The sequence below is a fragment of the Dendropsophus ebraccatus genome, chromosome 3 (genome assembly GCF_027789765.1).
Source record: "Dendropsophus ebraccatus isolate aDenEbr1 chromosome 3, aDenEbr1.pat, whole genome shotgun sequence".
Taxonomy (NCBI): domain Eukaryota; kingdom Metazoa; phylum Chordata; class Amphibia; order Anura; family Hylidae; genus Dendropsophus; species Dendropsophus ebraccatus.
The window spans coordinates 116,456,224-116,476,355 of NC_091456.1; the positions used below are offsets into that span (position 1 = coordinate 116,456,224).

Here is a 20,132-nt window from a genome sequence, read left to right on the forward strand (position 1 = left end):
TTAACACCTACCGAATCCGCAGTGGATTTGACACTTCGAGTTAGCTGCAAAATCCGCTGCGGATCTAGTACTGTGAATTTGAATGGGTCCACTGTGTGTATGGGACCCGGCCCCTTTAACCCCCGCGTCGCCGGCTAAAAGCCTGTCCACCCGCAGCCCCTTCCCCCCCCCCCCCCCCCCCCCCCCGCACTGCCTGCCGCCCCGAGCATACATTACCAGCTCGGTGCCGCGGCTGTGTGAAGCTCCCGGCTCCCTTCAATCCTCTTTAGCCAATTAGTGCACGGTAGCCCTGATTGGCTGAAGAGGAGCGAGGGGAGCCGGGAGCCTGAATCAAGCCGCGGCGTCGAGCAGGTAATGTATGCTCGGGTGACAGGCGGTGCAGGCAGGCTTTCGGACGGCGGCGCACGGGTTAAAGGGGCCGGGTCCTATACACACACCGGATCCGTTGCGTGTATGGGACCCATTCAAATTCATAGTATTGGATCCGCAGCGGATTTCGCTGCTAACTCGCAGCGTCAAATGCGCTGCGGATCCGGTAGGTGTGAACATACTCTAAAGGACAATTCGCTCATGTATAATTATAGATATATACACCAGCCAGACCACTGCTTTTAACCCCTTGCCGCAAAATGACGTTTGGGAAACGTCATGTAAAGCAGGTAGTTCCCGCAACATGACGTTTCCCAAACTTCATGGTTTCCCTGCCTCCCCCCACTGTCCCTAAGTGAGATCGGGCAGCAGGAGGAGGCTGTGTCACACAGCCTCCTCCTGCTGCCTCTGCCCGGAGGGGAGCCGCGCTCCCCCCGGGCAGTTGACCCCATAAACGCCGCGGTCAATGCGACCGCAGCGTCTATGGGGAGTTTTAAAAGAAGGCCGGCGATCGGGCGGCGGGGGGAGGCTGTGGCATGTTGCCTCCTCCCGCCGCCACTGCTGATCCCCCCCCTGGCCCTTCCGTGCCCCCTCCGGTGCTGGCGGATCGCCGCTATTACCGTTATAGCGGCGATCCGCCGGTACCGGCCATTACCGGCGCCGCCGCTGCATTACATCTCCCCCCACCGTGAATCCACGGTGGGGGGAGATGAAATAAGTGTAAATCAGAGCCCAGATCAGCCCCCCCCAGTGGCCGATCACTAACCCCCCTCCCCGGGCAGACATCCAAGAAGGCCGCCCCCACCGCTGCGAACAAACAATGTTTGTTCGCAGCGATGGAAATAAAAAAATTAATGAAAACCCCATGCTCTCCACCACCGGAGGTAGCGGAGAGCATGGGGCAGTGATCGGGGACCCCCCTGGGGGGTCCCGGAGCAGGCGATCGGCGGTATATACTATATACCGCTGATCGCCTGTTCCCAGTGCTGCCTGGCACTTTTTATCCCGTCACCATAAATCATTGGTGACAGGGGATAAAAAGTCTCAGTGTCAACCCCCCACCCCCCCGTCCCCCCCGTCCCCCAGTCACCCGCCCTTCCCCATATACGTTACCTGATCCTGGAGCTCCGTCCTCCTCAACGTCCTGACTGCTTCTGATGTGCGCATGCACGTCAGAAGCAGTTAGCTCTGAAAATTTTAAGTGACAGAGACCAATTTGGTCTCTGTCACTAAACTATGATTACTGTGATAGAACATATCACAGTACTCATAGAAATACAGTGAAAATGAATGTGTAAAAAGCACAAGTGAAAAAGTGTAAATGTGAAAAAGTGAAAAAACTCCCAGATTACCCGTAACCCCCGCAGGTTCCCCATATTCGCCCCAGGTTGCACGTAACCACCGCACGTTGACCGTAACCACCCCAAATTTCCAGTGACCCCCTGCAGATTGTCCGTAATCACCCCAGTTTGCCCGTAACCGCCGCAGGTTGCCCGTAATCACGCCAGATTACATGTAACCACCGCACGTTGCCTATAACCAACTCACCTTGACCGTAACCACCCCAAATTGCCAATGACCCCCTCCAGATTGTCCGTAACTACCGCACGCTGCCTCTGACCACCGCACGTCGCCTGTAACCACCGCATGTCGCCTGTAACCACCGCACGTTGCCCGTAACCACCCCAAATTGCCAGTGACCCTCTCCAGATTGGCTGTAACCACCCCAAATTACATGTACCCATCCCAGATTACCTATAAGCACTTCAGTTTATCCGTTACCACCCCACGTTGCCCGTTACCACCCCACGTTGCCCGTTACCACCCCACGTTACCACCCCACGTTGCCCGTTACCACCCCACGGTGAACTTTCCTAAATGGGGTGACTTTTGGGGGGGTTCTCTTCTGCGGACACTACAGGGGCACTGCAAACGCACCTGCTGCTCAGAAACTTCTTCGGAAAAATCTGCACTGAAAATGCTAATTGGCGCTCCTTCCCTTCTGAGCCCGGCTGTGTGCCCATACAGTGATTTATGCCCACATATGGGGTACCGTTCTTCTCAGGAGAACCTGCGTTACAGATTTTGGCATGCAGCTTCTCCCCTGTTCCTAGTCAAATTGAGAAATTTTTAACTAAACGAACATATTATTGGAAAAATTCTAGTTTTTCAATTTTACTGTCTTATTTTGAATACTTTCCTCTAATACCTGTGGGGTCAAAATGGTCACCGCACCCCAAGATGAATTCTTTGAGGGGTGTACTTTCCAAAATGGGGTGACTTTTGGGGGAGTTTACTTCTGCGGACACTACAGGGGCGCTGCAAACGCACCTGGCGCTCAGAAACTTCTTCAGCAAAATCTGCATTAAAAAAGCTAATTGGCGCTCCTTCCCTTCTGAGCCCGGCTGTGTGCCCATATAGTGGTTAATGCCCACATATGGGGTACCGTTGTACTCAAGAGAACCTGCGTTACAAATTTTGGGGTGCTTTTTCTCTCATGTTCCTTTTGAAAATGAGAAATTTTAATCTAAATGTATATATAATTGGAAAATTTAAATTTTCAATTTTTTTACGGCCTAATTGTGAATACTTTCCTCCAGCCCCTGTAGCGTTAAAATGCTCATTATACCCCTAGATTAATTCTTCAAGGTGTGTAGTTTCCAAAATGGGGTCACTTATGGGGGTTTCCAAGATACAAGCCTTCTAAATCCATTTAAAAAAAGAACTGGTCCCTAAAAAAAAGTAGTTTTGGAAATTTCATGAAAATTTGATAATTTGCTGATACATTTCTAAGCCCCATAACACCCTAAAAAAGTAAAATATGTTTACCAAATTATGCCAGAATAAAGAAGACATATTGGTAATGTGATTTAGTAACCAATTTATGTGCTATGATTTCCTCTTCTAAAATCAGAAAATTTCAGAAGTTCATAAAATGCTAAATTTTCGAATTTTTCATGATATTTTGATGTTTTTCACAAAAAACACACAAAGTAGTGACCAAATTTTGCCACTAATATAAAGTGCCATATGTGATGAAAAAACAATCTCAGAATCGCTAGCATACGTTAAAGCATCACTGAGCTATAAGCGCATAAAGTGAGACAGGTCAGATTTTGAAAAATGAGCCTGGTCATTAAGGCCAAAACAGGCTTTAGAGGCAAGGGGTTAAAAGGATGTCAGTAACCTAGGCAACAAACTGTTAACAATGGGAAGGTAAGAGCAGCATATCAGGAGGCTAAATGAATGTATTTGCAAAAAATATTTTACTGGAAGTTTAACTTTATTAGATAAGATGGAAACACCCCTTTTTGCTGTATACTGACCAGCCAGCCAGTCATAGGCCTAAAAATCTTTGGGCCACTGCCTGGCAACGTAAGGCTGCATTCCCACGTTCCGTGATTCTGATGGATCACGGACGTGAAATGCATGTACCGGAGTCCCCTGGACAGCATTTGTAATTAGATGCTGGGAGCGGGGGAGACTGTATTCATAAGCGCCACGCTGTAATGAATCAGCAGCGCGGTGCTGTTACTACAGCGCGGCGCTTATGAATACAGTCTCCCCCGCTCCCAGCATCTAATTACAGATGCTGTCCGGGCACGGGGGGACTCCGGTACATGCATTCCACGTCCGTGATCCGTTAGGATCACGGAACGTGGGAATGCAGCCTAAGGCAAATTCGTAACATGTATATTAGGAGATTTTCTAAACTACACACCAAATAGATATAATTAATTAACCAAAATAGGACTACTGGTAGCCAATATCCATACGCATCAAGATACTACCTATAACCTACAACTAAAAGATGCTGGACAAAAAATTCTAAGTTTATCAAAAATACATTATTGTTACATACAGAAGATATATTTAAAAACATTAAAAAAGGGAGCAGAAAATCATACAACACATACATAAGATGGTTTACAAGGCAGAGAAAATGGATATTGTATGTTCTATATATTGAACAAATGATGGTATATCAATCGACCCACAGAGGTACAGAAAGTGCACATGAATGAATAAAGGTAAACTCAAGAAATACTACAATAGAACTATTTGTACAATGCTGCAAGTGCAGACTAACGTGCAAACTATATGCAATATCAAATGTACAATGTATAATTAGAAAAAAATGTATATCACAAAAATATCACACAAATAGTACTTCAGACCTCTGGGTGTAAGTATATCCTGCCTGGTAATACCACTCACCCAACGCTGTGTTTCGCTGTACAAGCTTTATCAAGGCTTTATCAAGACCAAGCCTATTCGGGGTACTTTTTTTTCCCCAGAACTAAGGAGGTGGCTAAGAGCAAAGTTACGTCTCGGGCCCGCTGGAACCGGGGAGGTGAGTGGACGTCGTTTCCCTCAGCCACCTCCTCCCAGGAAAAAAATGCCCCCCCCCCCCCCCCCCCCCCGCTGGACTACCCCTTTAATGACCAGGCTCATTTTTCAAAATCTGACCTGTCTCACTTTATACGCCTATAGCTCAGTGATGCTTTAACATATGATAGCGATTCTGAGATTGCTTTTTTGTAATGGTACTTTATGTTAGTGGCAAAATTTGGTCACTGTCTTGTGTGTTTTTTTGTGAAAAACATCAAAATATCATGAAAAATTTGAACTTTACGAACTTTGAAATTCTGTGCTTCTAGAAAAAGAAAGTCACATGACAAAAATTAGTTAGTAAGTCACATTATCAATATGTTCTCTTAATTCTAATTTCATTTCGTAAAAAGATTTTTCACTTTTTTAGGGTGTTATGGGGCTTAGAAATGTATCAGCAAATTATCAAATTTTCATGAAATTTCCAAAACTAATTTTTTTTTTTAGGGACCAGTTCTTTTTTTAAAGTTGATTTAGGAGGCTTGTATACTGGAAACCCCCCAGTGGTGACCATTTGACCCCACAGGTATTGAAGGAAAGTATTCAAAACTAGACTTTAAAAATAAAATTTTTCCAATGACATGTTTGTTTAGTTTGAAATTTCTCAATTTCACTTGGAACAGGGGAGAAAAAGCACCCCAACATTTGTAACGCAGGTTCTCCTGAGTACAATGGTACCCCATATGTGGGCATAAACCACTGTATGGGCACACAGCCGGGCTCAGAAGAGAAGGAGTGTCATTTTAGTTACAGGCCATCTGGGGGTGGTGACAGGCAAATCTGGGGTAGTGACGGGCAATCTGGGGTGCCGACGGGCAATCTGGGGTGCTGACGGTTAAACTGGGGTGGTTACGGGTAATCCAGGGCACTTGACTTTGGTGACAGGGGTAAAAAAGTGCCGGCACCATTTGGAACAAGCGATAAGCGATCAGCGGTATAGAGTATATACTGCTGATCGCTTGTACTGGGACCACACTGGGTGGTCCCCGATCATTGCCCCTTGCTCTCTGCCACCTCCAGTGGTGGAGAGAATAGAGCTTTGATCATTTTTTAGGAATCCATCACTGTGAACAGTCTGTTCACAGTGATGACGGCGGCCATCTTGGATCAGATGGCCGCCCAGGTAGGGGAGGGTCAGTGACCAGGTCACTAGGGTTAATTCTGGGGACAGGGGGGACATGTTTTCATCTCCTCTCCCCGCGGATTCACAGTGAGAAGAGATGAAAGCGTTCAGCTGCGCTGGCAATGCCCGTTAACGGTGGCCGCCGCGATCGCCGGTGAGGGGACTGGCCGGGACTGACCCCACATTCTGTCCCAACCCCTCAGCGACCTCCTGTAGCTAAAAGGAAGGGGCTGTGGGGCATTACCGGCGCAGCTACACTATTCTGCACCATCGCCATAAAGAGCTGATGGCAGCAGAATAGAGCCCATTAGTGATCGCCGTAAAAATCCGTATCGGCGGTCACTAATAACATAATACATGTATTCTCTGGGTCACTACGGTTACGGTGATACCACATTTGTATAGTTTTTTTTAACTATTACCGCTTTGGCACAATAGAAACTATCTTCCTAGCAAAAACCCACAAAAACTGTTGCCACATTGCAAGAACCATAGCGTTCTTATCTTTTGCGCCACAGAGCTTGTTTTGGGCTTATTTTTTGCAGGAAAATCTGTAGTTTTTATTGATACCAAGTTTTAGATGTATATGACTTTTTTATCTCTTTAATGACATTTTCTAAAGTGGATTGATAAAATACAGCTATTCTGGTACTGTTTTTTTAATTTATTTTTTACAGCATGTGTCTTGCGGTATAATTATTGATATAGTTTTATAGATTGGGTCATTACGAACGTGGCGATACCAAATATGTATAGGATTTGTGTTTTTGATCAGTTTTATGTAACGTTTTATAGTGTATGGGGAATGTAATGCATTTTTATTATGGGGGGAGCGTTTTGTGTGTTTGGTGCACTTTTTTTCACTTTTACACTAGTGTACATTATTGTACACTAGTGTACTACTAATTAGTGATCATTGCAATACACTGCATTACTTATGTAATGCAGTGTATTGTGTATACTTGCAGACAGGCATCTGCTCTGCTCTGCTACCTCTGTATGGCCGAGCAGAGGCATATCCATGGTGAGCCCGGGGGCCTTCATTAGGACCCCGGAATCACCATGGAGACAGTCGGGGGACCGGAGTTCGCCGCAGGAATTCTGATCAGGTCAGTATACCCACGGCGCCGACCGGAACCCGTTAGATGCCGCTGTCATGCCTTGACAGCGGCATTTAAGGGGTTAAACTGCCCGGAACGGAGAATCCTCCGCTGCGGGCAGTTTCAGGTAGCGGTCAGCTGTCACACTGACAGCTGATCCCCGCACTGCTGCCGCCGGGCGGTAATCTATTCCGATGCGTCCGCCGTTAAAAGGCGTACGCATTGGAATAAAGCCCATTAGTGACTGCCGTGAAAAGGCAGCATGGCGGTCACTAAGGAGTTAAATGCAGCAATTTCAGCATTTAAGTGTAAGTGGCAGGAGCAGCTCCTGTCACTTACTGATCAGGAACCCTCGCAGCATTACTGCGGGGGTCCCGAACAATTTGACAGAGGTATACAACTTACCTCTGTGCAGACTGATGACGATCTTCTCAAAGGGTCTGGTGCAGGCAGGCTCTAAGATCGCAGATAACACTGATCAATGCTATGCTATGGAATAGCTTTTACCAGTGTACACAAGCTAATGATTGCAAGTAATAGTCCCCCAGGGGGATTAAAAAAAAAAGTGTAAAATAAAAAAAGTTTTTAAAAATATGCCAAGCCCTCCCTCCTCCCCCCCCCCCCCAATTTTTTTTTAAATCACCCTCTTTCCCATTTTACAACTAAAACAATAGAATAAACATATTGTAATATGTGTAATTATACGATATATTAAAACATAACAATATTGTTACCACACGATGAACAGTGTAAACAAAAAAGGTAAAAAAACACCAGGACTGCAAATCTAAAATAGTTTTAAGAGTCAACAGAATAGACAATGGGGCCATTTAAATAATATCTATTGGCAAAAAACTTTTACTGTTAAAAAATAGTAACACATTAGAAAAGCTATGTAAAGAAGCATATCGCTGTATTCAGACCTATAGAATAACGATGTCAGTTTATCTGAAATGTACATTATGTAAACAAAGAAACCCCTAAAACCTGCTGCTTTTTTCCCCTTCAATTTCCCTGAAGAGGCCCCATGTATTTGTAAAAATGCAGATGGGGTGAGCACATGCAAAAAGGGAAACAAGGCAGCAAAAGCTTCCATCCCTCATGCACCCCCTGCTGGAGACTTGGCAGCACAGAGCTTACATCCCCCCTCCCCCGGTTGTCCGCTGAAGACCTGGCAGCACCCCCTTCAGCCACTGGAGACCAAACAGTACAGAGCTTTCATCGCCCAAAAAGCCTCATTGGTAATGCGCTGCCAGTGGCTGTCAGTTGTTGTTCTGTGCATCTCCCTATGTGCACGCTCCCTCAGTTTTGAGGGGAAATATTCCTTTAAAGCGACTCTGTACCCACAATCTTACCCCCAAACCACTTGTACCTTCGGATAGCTGCTTTTAATCCAAGATCTGTCCTGGGGTCCGTTCGGCAGGTGATGCAGTTATTGTCCTAAAGAACAACTTTTAAACTTGCAGCCCCGTGCCCAATGGCTGTGGCTTGAAGTATCTGTGCCCTAACTTTGAACCACCCCTCCGTCCCTCCTCCCCACCCTCTTCATCATTAGGAATGCCACTGGAACATTTTCTCCTGTCTGAACATTGCACAGGTGCCTTAACAATCCAGCCCATGTTCAGTATTCACACAGCTGATGAATAGGAGACAATCTGCCTGGAGCATTCCTAATGATGATGAGGGACAGAGAGGGTGTGCCAGCCTAATTCATACACAATCTAAGCCCTGGCCGTTGGGCACAGGGCTGCCAGTTTAAAAGTTGTTCTTTAGGACAATAACTGCATCACCTGCCGGACAGACCCTAGGACAGGTCTTGGATTAAAAGCAGCTATTTGAAGGTACAAGTGGTTTGGGGGGTAGATTGTGGGTACAGAGTCGCTTTAAGGGGTTAAACGGAAACTATCAGGTTAGACGCATGTCAGTTTCTTAACTTCTTCCCTGGCATCATTTTCATGTAAGTGTAAATATAAGAATACTCTCCAGCTCGCTTTAAAAAGTATTTAAACCTTTATTTGTGCAATGTTTAAAAGGCCGACGCGTTTCGGGCTCTCTTGCCCTTAATCATGGCTCTGTATCGGATGGTCCCAAGACGACTTGTAAATTAGAAGGTCATCACCCAAACTATAGGGGGGGGGGGGACTATCCCTGTCCATTCCCCACAGTGATAAGTACAGCGAGCAAAGTGGCGTCAGTAGCCACGCCACAGTCTGTCTGGTATCTCCGTGACCCGACCGGATCCAGAAGCGGGACCCGGCGGGATCAGGTGAGTATAGGGGGCTGTAGCGGGGGGTCGGGAGCCTGTCACCCCGGCACGGGGGGTGACAGGTTCCCTTTAAAGGGGTATTATGGGCAACAGTGAAAACTCCAGGAGGGACAGGGGGTGGTGGGATCATAATAATGAAGTCCTATTTAGCCGCCCCCTAAGTGCCACGTGACCGCTCATGGTCCCCCACCGGCCTCCCGATCCAGTGATGTCACGGCCCCACTCAGAAATGCCCACTCAGCCAATCCGCTAGTGAGGCGGGGCACTGCTGCAGTCACTGACTGGCTGTGCGGGTAGTTCCAATGATTCTGCAGTGTGAATGCTGACAGAGTTGATAAATCTGGGCGAATGTCTGATCTCTTTATCACTATGTGTGATCTCTATACCACAGGTATCTGGCATAGTTAGCATTGTTTTTTTGTGTGTGTTGAATATTTAGTTAGAACCATAGAAGATTGTCAGCAGGAAAAGACCACCTGCTCCATCTAGTCTAGTTCTGAGTTGCTCAGGACATTGAGGCTGGATACTAGCTTGCATCCACTGCACACAAAGGAGAAGCTGCTTTATATCTTTCCTTATTCACTCAGAAGTCGCCCCAGGATCATGTAGGACATTAGGAAGAAGATGCTGGGCAAGGTCTACTTTACACCAGTGTGATAAATAACTTCCCTGGTGTCTGACTGGCCATTTATGGATGAGCTGGAGTCATAGGTGGTCCTTGATAAAATCAGGAGTTGGATCTGCAGCTTACCGACTCCACAGCCCTGAGGGGAACTCTGGCACACACACATAGACACACAAAGATTTCAGACTCACTATCCCTCTGGTAATTATTTCTGATTGAATTTCCTGCCGCCCACTTTCCCATCAGCTCCAGTTGGTGTCTTTGGATCCCCCTGAGTTCAGGGTTTCAGTGAATTGAATAGGAGAGAAAAGGCTACTGATGGGCATACGCACTGGCAGCCTTTTCATTGGCTGGACAGCATCACATGGCTCCCAGCTTGCTCCTTTAAGACTTCATATTTGTGAACAGAGTACTTCAGTTGGTCTACTGATTTGTACCTGGATCTGGAGCAGCTGCACATGCTATACAAGCCATAGTGGGTGATTTGTTGGTAGCAGTGCCAGGACTCTCCATTCTCACATATTTAGTAGCACTGGGGCAAGACTAACACTTCATTGATGTTAGGAGCAGAGCTGTGGAGTCAGTAAGCCGCAGCTCCGACTCAGACTCCTGAATTTTATCAGGACAGACTCTGACTCCTGCTCATTCATAAATGGCCAGTCATATACCAGGGGAGTTATTTATCACACTGGCTCAGCAGCTTCTCCCTAATGTCCTACATGATCCTGGGGTGACTTCTGAGTGAATAAAGGAATACTGTATATTCTCCTGTGTGCGCAGTGGATGCAGCCAGTCTCCAGCCTCCATGTCCTGAACTACTCATAACGACTAGATGGAGCAGGTGGTCTTTTCCTGCTGACAATCTTCTATGTTTCTAACTAAATATTCACCATACACACAGAAACACTGCTAACAATGCCAGATACCTGTAATATAGAGGTCAGCCACAGTGATATAGATAGTGGTCACACATAGTCATATAGAGAGGGGTCACACATAGTCATATAGAAGTTGACTGTGGGGACAAGCACGCGCACACACCCACACAGCCTGCTGCAGCCATAGCGCACACCACACACACACTCGCTTTGCTGCGGCCATAGCACACATACACACAGCCTGCTGCAGTCATAGCATACACACACAGCCTGCTGCAGTCATAGCATACACACACACACAAAGCCTGCTGCAGTCAAAGCATACACACAAAGCCTGCTGCAGTCATAGCATACACACACACACAGCCTGCTGCAGTCATAGCATACACACACACACAGCCTGCTGCAGTCATAGCATACACACACACACACAGCCTGCTGCAGTCATAGCATACACACACAGCCTGCTGCAGTCATAGCATACACACAAAGCCTGCTGCAGTCATAGCATACACACAGCCTGCTGCAGTCATAGCATACACACACACACACAGCCTGCTGCAGTCATAGCATACACACACACACAGCCTGCTGCAGTCATAGCATACACACACACAAACAGCCTGCTGCAGTCATAGCATACACACACACAAACAGCCTGCTGCAGTCATAGCATACACACACACAGCCTGCTGCAGTCATAGCATACACACACACACAGCCTGCTGCAGTCATAGCATACACACACACACAGCCTGCTGCAGTCATAGCATACACACACACAAAGCCTGCTGCAGTCATAGCATACACACACACACAGCCTGCTGCAGTCATAGCATACACACACAGCCTGCTGCAGTCATAGTATACACACACACAGCCTGCTGCAGTCATAGCATACACACACACACAGCCTGCTGCAGTCATAGCATACACACACACACACACAGCCTGCTGCAGTCATAGCATACACACACAGACTGCTGCAGTCATAGCACACACACACAGACTGCTGCAGTCATAGCACACACACATACACACATACACCTGCCGCCACTGAAGAAAAACACACAATATTCTCCCAGAGAGAAAACACCACACTGAGGACAGAGGTTACAGCTACACTACTTATGTCTTCTCCTCCTCTATATTACACAGGATATCTTCATATTACACTGCTGCTCACAGTTATCCAGCATCCAGGAAGAGAACAGCACAGATCTCCCCCCACACAATGGACTCTTCCAGCTCAGAAACAAACTGCCAAATAGTGACCGACAACTTTTCCATGACCACCCTTATCTAATAGGGCCAGTGTCCTATTAGAATGTTGCTCATAATATATATTCATGAGCAAAACTTGTAAAATTCATATCAAAATTCAATTCTACATTTTTTAAAGATTTCTTTAAAGTCGGAGTCGGTACATTTTTTTCCCGACTCCAGCCAAAACTAGCTCTGACCCCACAGCCCTGGTTGGGAGGAGTTGGCTAGCTGGGGCAGATCAGTGCTCTGGGGACCCAAGTGCTCAAAACCACCCGATTAGCCTGTGGATATAACAACTTAATACACGGTGACTGCGGCAAGGATAACGGTAAGAGACCTGCCTTCATCCTCAGCGCCCTATGTACAAAAGGGACATATGAGCAGGTTAGATTTATCTAACACGCTGACAGTTTCCCTTTTAGACATGCTTATATATTTGAAATGTGTTTCATTTCACATAATGTATCAGTTTAGACCAGGGGTGGGGAACCTCCGGCCCGCGGGCCGCATCCGGCCCCTGAGACCTCCCGATGCGGCCCGCGGCTCCCCTGTGACACGCGCTGCTCTGGAGGAAGGAAGGAGCCGGCGCACACAGCATCCTCTGTGACAGCTGCCGTGCTGTCTGTGTCGGCTCCTTCCTCCTCCAAAGCGGCGCGTGTCTTCAGTCTCCTGCGGGCCGCGCGCGATGACGTCATTTCATCGCGCGCCGCCTGCAGGAGAAGACCGGCACAGAGGACCTGGGAGAGAAGAGGACCTGGACTGCGTGGGAACGGAGGAAAGGTGAGAGGGATGTTTATTTTTTTTTTATTTGGGGGTTAAATAGGCTACCAGGGACATGACTGATGGGGGGGGGGGGATAACTAGGCTACCAGGGACATGACTGATGGGGGGGGGGATAACTAGGCTACCAGGGACATGACGGATGGGGGGGGGGGATAACTAGGCTACCAGGGACATGACTGATGGGGGTTAACTAGTCCACCAGGGACATGAGTGATGGGGGGGGGGGGATAACTAGGCTACTAGGGACAAGACTGTTGGGGGTTAACTGGTCCACCAGGGACATGACTGTTGGGTGTTTACTGGTCCACCAGGCATATGACTGTTGGGGGTTAACTGGTCCACCAGGGACATGACTGTTGGGGGGGGGGGGGGGGATAACTAGGCCACCAGGGACAAGACTGTTGGGGGTTAACTGGTCCACCAGGGACATGACTGTTGGGGGTTAACTGGTCCACCAGGGACATGACTGTTGGGGGTTAACTGGTCCACCAGGGACATGACTGTTGGGGGTTAACTGGTCCACCAGGGACATGACTGTTGGGGGTTAACTGGTCCACCAGGGACATGACTGTTGGGTGTTTACTGGTCCACCAGGCATATGACTGTTGGGGGTTAACTGGTCCACCAGGGACATGACTGTTGGGGGTTAACTAGGCTACCAGGGACATGACTGTTGGGGGTTAACTAGGCTACCAGGGACATGACTGTTGGGGGTTAACTAGGCCACCAGGGACATGACTGTTGGGGGTTAACTAGGCCACCAGGGACATGACTAATGGGGGTTAACTAGGCCACCAGGGACAGGCCTGATGGGGGGTTAACTAGGCTACCAGGGACATGCCTGATGGGGGGTTAACTAGGCTACCAGGGACATGACTGAGGGATTAACTAGGCTACCAGGGACATGACTGATGTGGGTTAACTAGGCTATCAGGGATATGCCTGATGGGGGTTAAATAGGCCACCAGGGACATGCCTGATGAGGGTTAACTAGGCTACCAGGGACATGACTGATGTGGGTTAACTAGGCTACCAGGGACATGCCTGATGGGGGTTAACTGGTCCACCAGGGACAGGCCTGATGGGGGTTAGCTAGGCCACCAGGGACATGACTGTTGGGGGTTAACTAGGCCACCAGGGACATGACTAATGGGGGTTAACTAGGCTACCAGGGACAGGCCTGATGGGGGGTTAACTAGGCTACCAGGGACATGACTGATGTGGGTTAATTAGGCTACCAGGGACATGCCTGATGGGGGTTAACTAGGCCACCAGGGACATGCCTGATGGGGGGTAACTAGGCTACCAGGGACAAGACTGATGGGGGTTAACTAGGCTACCAGGGACATGCCTGATGGGGGTTAACTAGGCTACCAGGGACATGCCTGATGGGGGTTAACTAGTCCACCAGGGACAAGACTGATGCGGGTTAACTAGGCTACCAGGGACATGACTGATGGGGGTTAACTAGTCCACCAGGGACATGACTGATGGGGGTTAACTAGGCTACCAGGGGCATGACTGATGGGGGTTAACTAGGCTACCAGGGACATGCCTGATGGGGGTTAACTAGGCTACCAGGGACATGGCTGGGGGGGTTAACTAGGCTACCAGGGACATGGCAGGGGGTTAACTACAATAGCAGGGGCACTAGGCGAACAATACCTTGCCTTGCCCTGGGTGCTGCAAACCCACGCTACTAACTGCCGCGCACGGTATACGGCCCTCGAATGATTTTATTAATGCCCGACCGGCCCTCGACATGGAAAAGGTTCCCCACCCCTGGTTTAGACCTATCCATCTGCATTGGACAGCATTAATGTATTTTTACACCCTTATCGGGCGATTTTTCTGTTAAATCAGAGATCCCCATCAATGTTTCTTCTGTATCTGTAAACTAAAATCAATAGTGAATGTCATTGGGCTCAATTTCTAATTCACCAAAACTGACTAGTATAGTAAGGGGCTGCTGCACTACGTCCTATGCCTAATCAGCTGCTGTGGAAAGCAAAGTGGGGGCCATAGCGGGTACATAGCTTTGTACATGACTCTCCCGGGAAAAATGAAGTGGTAGAGGTTCATTACTTCTTGTCGGCAGTGAGGGACTACATGTGATGCTAAGGCCGGCAATCCTACCCCTATCAGCCCCAAAGGGAATCACCTACCGAAACACTTCTCACATTACATCCCATCTGTTTGCCCCCTGTTACAGAGTCCGCTCCGCAGAAGACAAGGAATTACAGGTGACACGACCACATGATACATAACAACTCACCCGGCTACACTGACGGAAGGCTTCTGCCATCTTTATAGAGAATTCCCCTTCGACCTTCGCGCACGTTATTAGATACAGGACTTCCGATAACGTCACGGTCAGGTGACCAGTCACGTGGGAGAAGCGTCTCGGTGCGTTTTACTGTTGTCGCTAGGAGGTGATAGTCCATTATAGCTGGGAGCGGGAGGCGCTGACATACAAAAGCAATGAACTTTATACCCATTGAATGAATGGAAGACAGAAGTTCCTGAATGGTTTTTAGACCATGTTTGTTACACAGTATGTAATGTGTTTTACAGGTTCTTTTCTGAGCAAAGGGAAATGTTAAAGGAGAAGTCTGGCGAAAATATTTATTAAAGTATTGTATTTTTTTTACTTTTCTTTAGGTAAGCCTAGGGCTGGGCGATAAGGGCCTAAATCTATAACGCGGTTTATCGTCCATATAACTGCGGTAATGATAATCAAGCAATAATTATGACATGCCCCTTTTTACAAGTCACACCTACTTGGTTGTGCCAAACGCAATATTTAGTTTCAATAACGTAAAAATAATTATAAGAAGTAACCGAGCAGCAACCAAAGCTATGTACACACTACAGAACATGTATATACAGGTATACACCCACTGCAGGACATGTGCACACAGGTATACAGCCACTACAGGACGCATATACACAGGTATAAAGCTATGTACTACAGGTATTATATTACATATAGGTGACAGTACAGAGGCACTGTTATGGAGACACTCCTGAAAATTACATCAATGTCAGAAGACGGGGGACGGGGGTTGACACGAATCAGGTATGTATAATGCACTACACTTCCGGGTCCACGGGCGGGGGTCGGGGAACACGGGGAAGGGGGCCATTCACATACATAACATACATTACAAAGTTGTATAACTTTGTAATGTGTGTTATTTTGGGAATAATTTCTTAGCGCCGCACTACCCCTTTAAGCCTATCTCGCACATATCTCGGTAAAATCGGTAAACGACTGTTTACATGGAACGATCTGTGAATTTTTTGCAAACGACGATGGTATATGATATGTATAATGCACCACACTTCCGGGTCCACATTCGGGGGTCGGGGAACACGGGGAAGGGGGCCATTTACATACATAACATACATTACAAAGTTGTATAACTTTGTAATGTGTGTTATTTTGGGAATAATTTCTTAGCGCCGCACTACCCCTTTAAGCGATCGCAAAACTAATTTTCCATACGATATATCGTTCCGTCTAAACGCAGATCGTTATTTTTAAAAAATCGTTACTTCAAAATCGTTAATCGTACGATCGGACGAATTATTGTTCCGTGTAAACGTAGCATAAGTGTACAATATATCAATGTGGAGTCCAGGCTGTAGAGCTCACAGAGCATTGTCTATACTGGATACAGCTGAGAGCAGGACTAGCTAACTACAATGTATCAGTATGGAGCTCACAGAGCATTGTCTACACTGGATACAGCCGAGAGCACGACTAGCTATGTACAATATATCGGTGTGGAGTCCAATGCAAAGAGCATTGTCTACACTGGTACATTGTACATAGCTAGTCCTGTTGTATCCAGTGTAGGCAATGCTCTGTGAGCTCCAGACTGATACATTGTACATAGCTAGTCCTGCTCCCAGCTATATCCAGTGTAGGCAATGCTCTGTGAGCTCTACAGCCTGGACTACAGACTGATACATTGTACATAGCTAGTCCTGCTCTCAGCTGTATCCCGTGTAGACAATGCTCTGTGAGCTCCAGACTGATACATTGTACATAGCTTGTCCTGCTCTCAGCTGTATCCAGTGTGGACAATACTCTGTGAGCTAGACTGTGGGGCTGGATGGCTCTACTGGCAGATATCAAGCTAGGAACAGACAAGGATCTGAACAAGAAGGGAGGGCAAAACAGAACATGTGCGTTGTGGACTATAGCGCCGCGCTGTGTCCCGCAGCGGTTCGTGTGGTAACTACTATTCGAGGTGGTATCTACCGTGCCGGGCGAGTGGGGGTCAGCTGTGCCAGGCGGGGGGGGGGGGGGCGCTTTGCTGTGCCGGGTGAGTGGGGGTCCACTGTGTGTGTGTGTGGGGGGGGGGGGCGCTGTGACGGGAGAGGGTTGACCCGCTATGTAGGGGGGGGGGGGCGCTCTGTTGTGCCGGGTGAGTGGGGGTCCGCTGTGCCCAGGGGTGGGGGGCGCTCTGCCGTGTCGGGCGAGTAGGGGTCCGCTGTGCCAGGTGGGGGGTGCTCTGCTGGGCCGGGTGAGTGGGGGGCCGCACAGCTCTGGGAGTCGGGTCGGATGCAGTAGTAAGTGTAGGGAAAAAGCACTGTATAATCATTTCCCGTAATAAGTGTTTATTGGCAATTTGTATGCGGGAGGGCAATACCATACTTTAATAAAATTCTTCACCAGACTTCTCCTTTAAGGACAGAGACGAAAATGGCCTTAACCCCTAGATGACTAAGGACGTACCAGTACGCCCTGGAAGTCTGTTCCCCAGACAACCCTGGGCGTACCGGTACATCCTGAGCTATGAAGCTCGTTCCGGAGGGAAGCGCGCTTCATAGGAGGTGGGGGGCGGCTGCAGTGAGCAGCCCCACCCTCACCGTTAATAACAGGCTGCAGCGATCGCACTGCAACGTGTCATTAACCCCTTAAACGCTGCAACACAGTGGTCACAGCGTTTAAGCGTGACAGAGGCAGTCTCTTGTCTTTACAAACACCCCAAAGCCCCTCCCCCAATAAAAGTTAAAATCACCTCCGTTTCCCATTATATAAATAAAACATATAAAAATAAATAAATAAACATATAATATACCGTAGCGTTTTTTCATGTGTTTTATTTATAAAATGGAATGATTTTTTTTTTATTTATTACTGGGGGAGGAGCAAATGTGTGTTTTTAAAAACTTTTAAAATTTTTCTATCGCACACTTTTTTTGTCCCCTTAGCATTGATCAGTGTTATCTGTAATCATTGCATAGAGCCTGCCTGTGGCAGACTCTATGCATTGATCGCCAATCTGACTGCCGGAAGGAAGGTAAGGGACCCCCAGCAGTCAGATAGAGCGATCGGAACCCCCGCATTACACTGCATATGCCCCCATTGGACAGTGACAGAGTGGCAGAGCTCCTGTCACTCTGTTAAGATCGCGGCACTGCAGGGGTTAATGGCGGGCGGCGGCACAACCGCGACGGTGGTCCCCAAACGCTCAGGAGCTGAGCTCACTTTATAGCGCCGCCGGACCCACTGGAATACAGGTACGTCATGGGTCCTTAATAGAGATATGCGAACCTCTAACATGCTCGTGTCCATCCAAACCCGATCGTTCAGCATTTGATTAGCGGGGGCTGCTGAAGTTGGATAAAGCCTTAAAGAGAACCAATCACCTGAAATTAACTGTCCCTATAATAAAAGATTCTCTGTCCCTAAGTCTATTCCTGAATATACAGACTGCCTGTGCAGTCTGTATCTTATGCTTTTACCTAATCCAGCATAGCGGAGAAGTAAGGCTGGGGGCGGCCATCTTGATGACGTCACAGTGGTGCGTTCCAACACTGGAACGCAAGGGACGTAATCAAGATGGCGCCCGGCTTTACTGCACCGCTACAGAGGAGTAGGTAAAGTATAAGATACAGACTGCAAAGGCAGTCTGTATGTTCATTAAGTTTATTTCTGAAGATACAGACTGCCTGTGCAGTCTGTATCTTATACTTTACCCACTCCTCTGTAGCGGTGCAGTAAAGCCGGGCGCCATCTTGATTACGTCCCTTGCGTTCCAGCGCTGGAACGCACCACTGACGTCATCAAGATGGCCGCCCCCGGCCTTACTGCTCCGCTATACAGCTATAGGTAAAAGCATAAGATACAGACTGCACAGGCAGTCTGTATCTTCAGGAATAGACTAATAGGCCCAGTTAGGATATTCATACACAGCGATCTCGCGCTGTATAGCGCGGGATCACTGTGTACTTACAGAGCGGTGGCAAAGGCTCATGGGAGCCCTTCCTGCCGCTCAGCATGCCGGGAGCTTCCTGTCGCGCGCCGGCTCTTTTCAAAAGAGCCGGCGCGAGACAGGAAAAGAAAATGGGTATATATATATATATCCGGCCGCACGATCGCCCCCAGCCCCGCAGCCCCCGGCCGCACGATCGCCCCCAGCCCCGCAGCCCCCGGCCGCACGATCGCCCCGCAGCCCCCGGCCGCACGATCGCCTGCAGCCCTGCAGCCCCCGACCGCACGATCGCCCCCAGCGGGCGATCGTGCAGCCGGGGGCTGTGGGCGATCATGCGGCCGGGGGCTGCGGGGCTGCAGGCGATCGTGCGGCCGGGGGGCTGGGGGCGATCGTGCGGCCGGGGGCTGGGGGCGATCGTGCGGTCGGGGGCTGCAGGGCTGCAGGCGATCGTGCGGCCGGGGGCTTGGGGCTATCGTGCGGTCGGGGGCTGCGGGGCTGGGGGCGATCGTGCGGCCGGGGGCTGCAGGCGATCGTGCGGCCGGGGGTGATCGTGCGGCCGGGGGCTGCGGGGCTGGGGGCTATGGTGCGGCCGGGGGCTGGGGGCGATCGGGGCTGCAGGGGGGCAGGCAGGATATACATTACCTGATCCCGGCTCCTGCTTGCTTCAGCGGCTCCCGACACGTTCCGCCCGGCCAATCAGTGCGCTGCCCCGCCACAGCGCACTGATTGGCCGGGCGGGCCGTGAAGACACCGGGAGCCCCGAAGCAAGCAGGAATGGGGACCGGGTAATGTACAATGTCTGGCGGCCGGGGGGTTAATGGGGCGGCCGGGGGGTTAATGTACATCCCTGCTGCGAGTTTCTCTGCTATTGAAAGTATAGGGCCGGGATCTGCAGCGAGTCTCCCTGCAAAAACGCAGCAAGGAGACTCGCTGCAGATCCGGCAAGTGGGTTTGTAACCTAAAGGAGAAGTTCAGTCAAAATGAAAAATCCAGTGCAGGCAGGGGGTGTGTGGAAACATAATAAAGAATCCCCCCCCCCCAATCCTCCAACTCCCCCTGTAGTATATAGCCCCTGTGCGCTCTCCCCCTGTAGTATATAG

The 20,132-nt window shown here is 48.9% G+C and overlaps 1 protein-coding gene across 1 annotated transcript in view; it reads right to left on the bottom strand.

The window, feature by feature from the left end:
- TIMM44 (translocase of inner mitochondrial membrane 44) overlaps nt 1-15,167 on the bottom strand; it is a 182,686-nt gene extending 167,519 nt beyond the window's left edge. Inside the window, exon 1 of the mRNA XM_069964528.1 lies at nt 15,078-15,167. Within this exon, the coding sequence (XP_069820629.1) occupies nt 15,078-15,107 (30 nt within the window). The 5' untranslated portion in view covers nt 15,108-15,167. The remainder of the gene's footprint in view (nt 1-15,077) is intronic.
- Nucleotides 15,168-20,132: the final 4,965 nt, after the last annotated feature.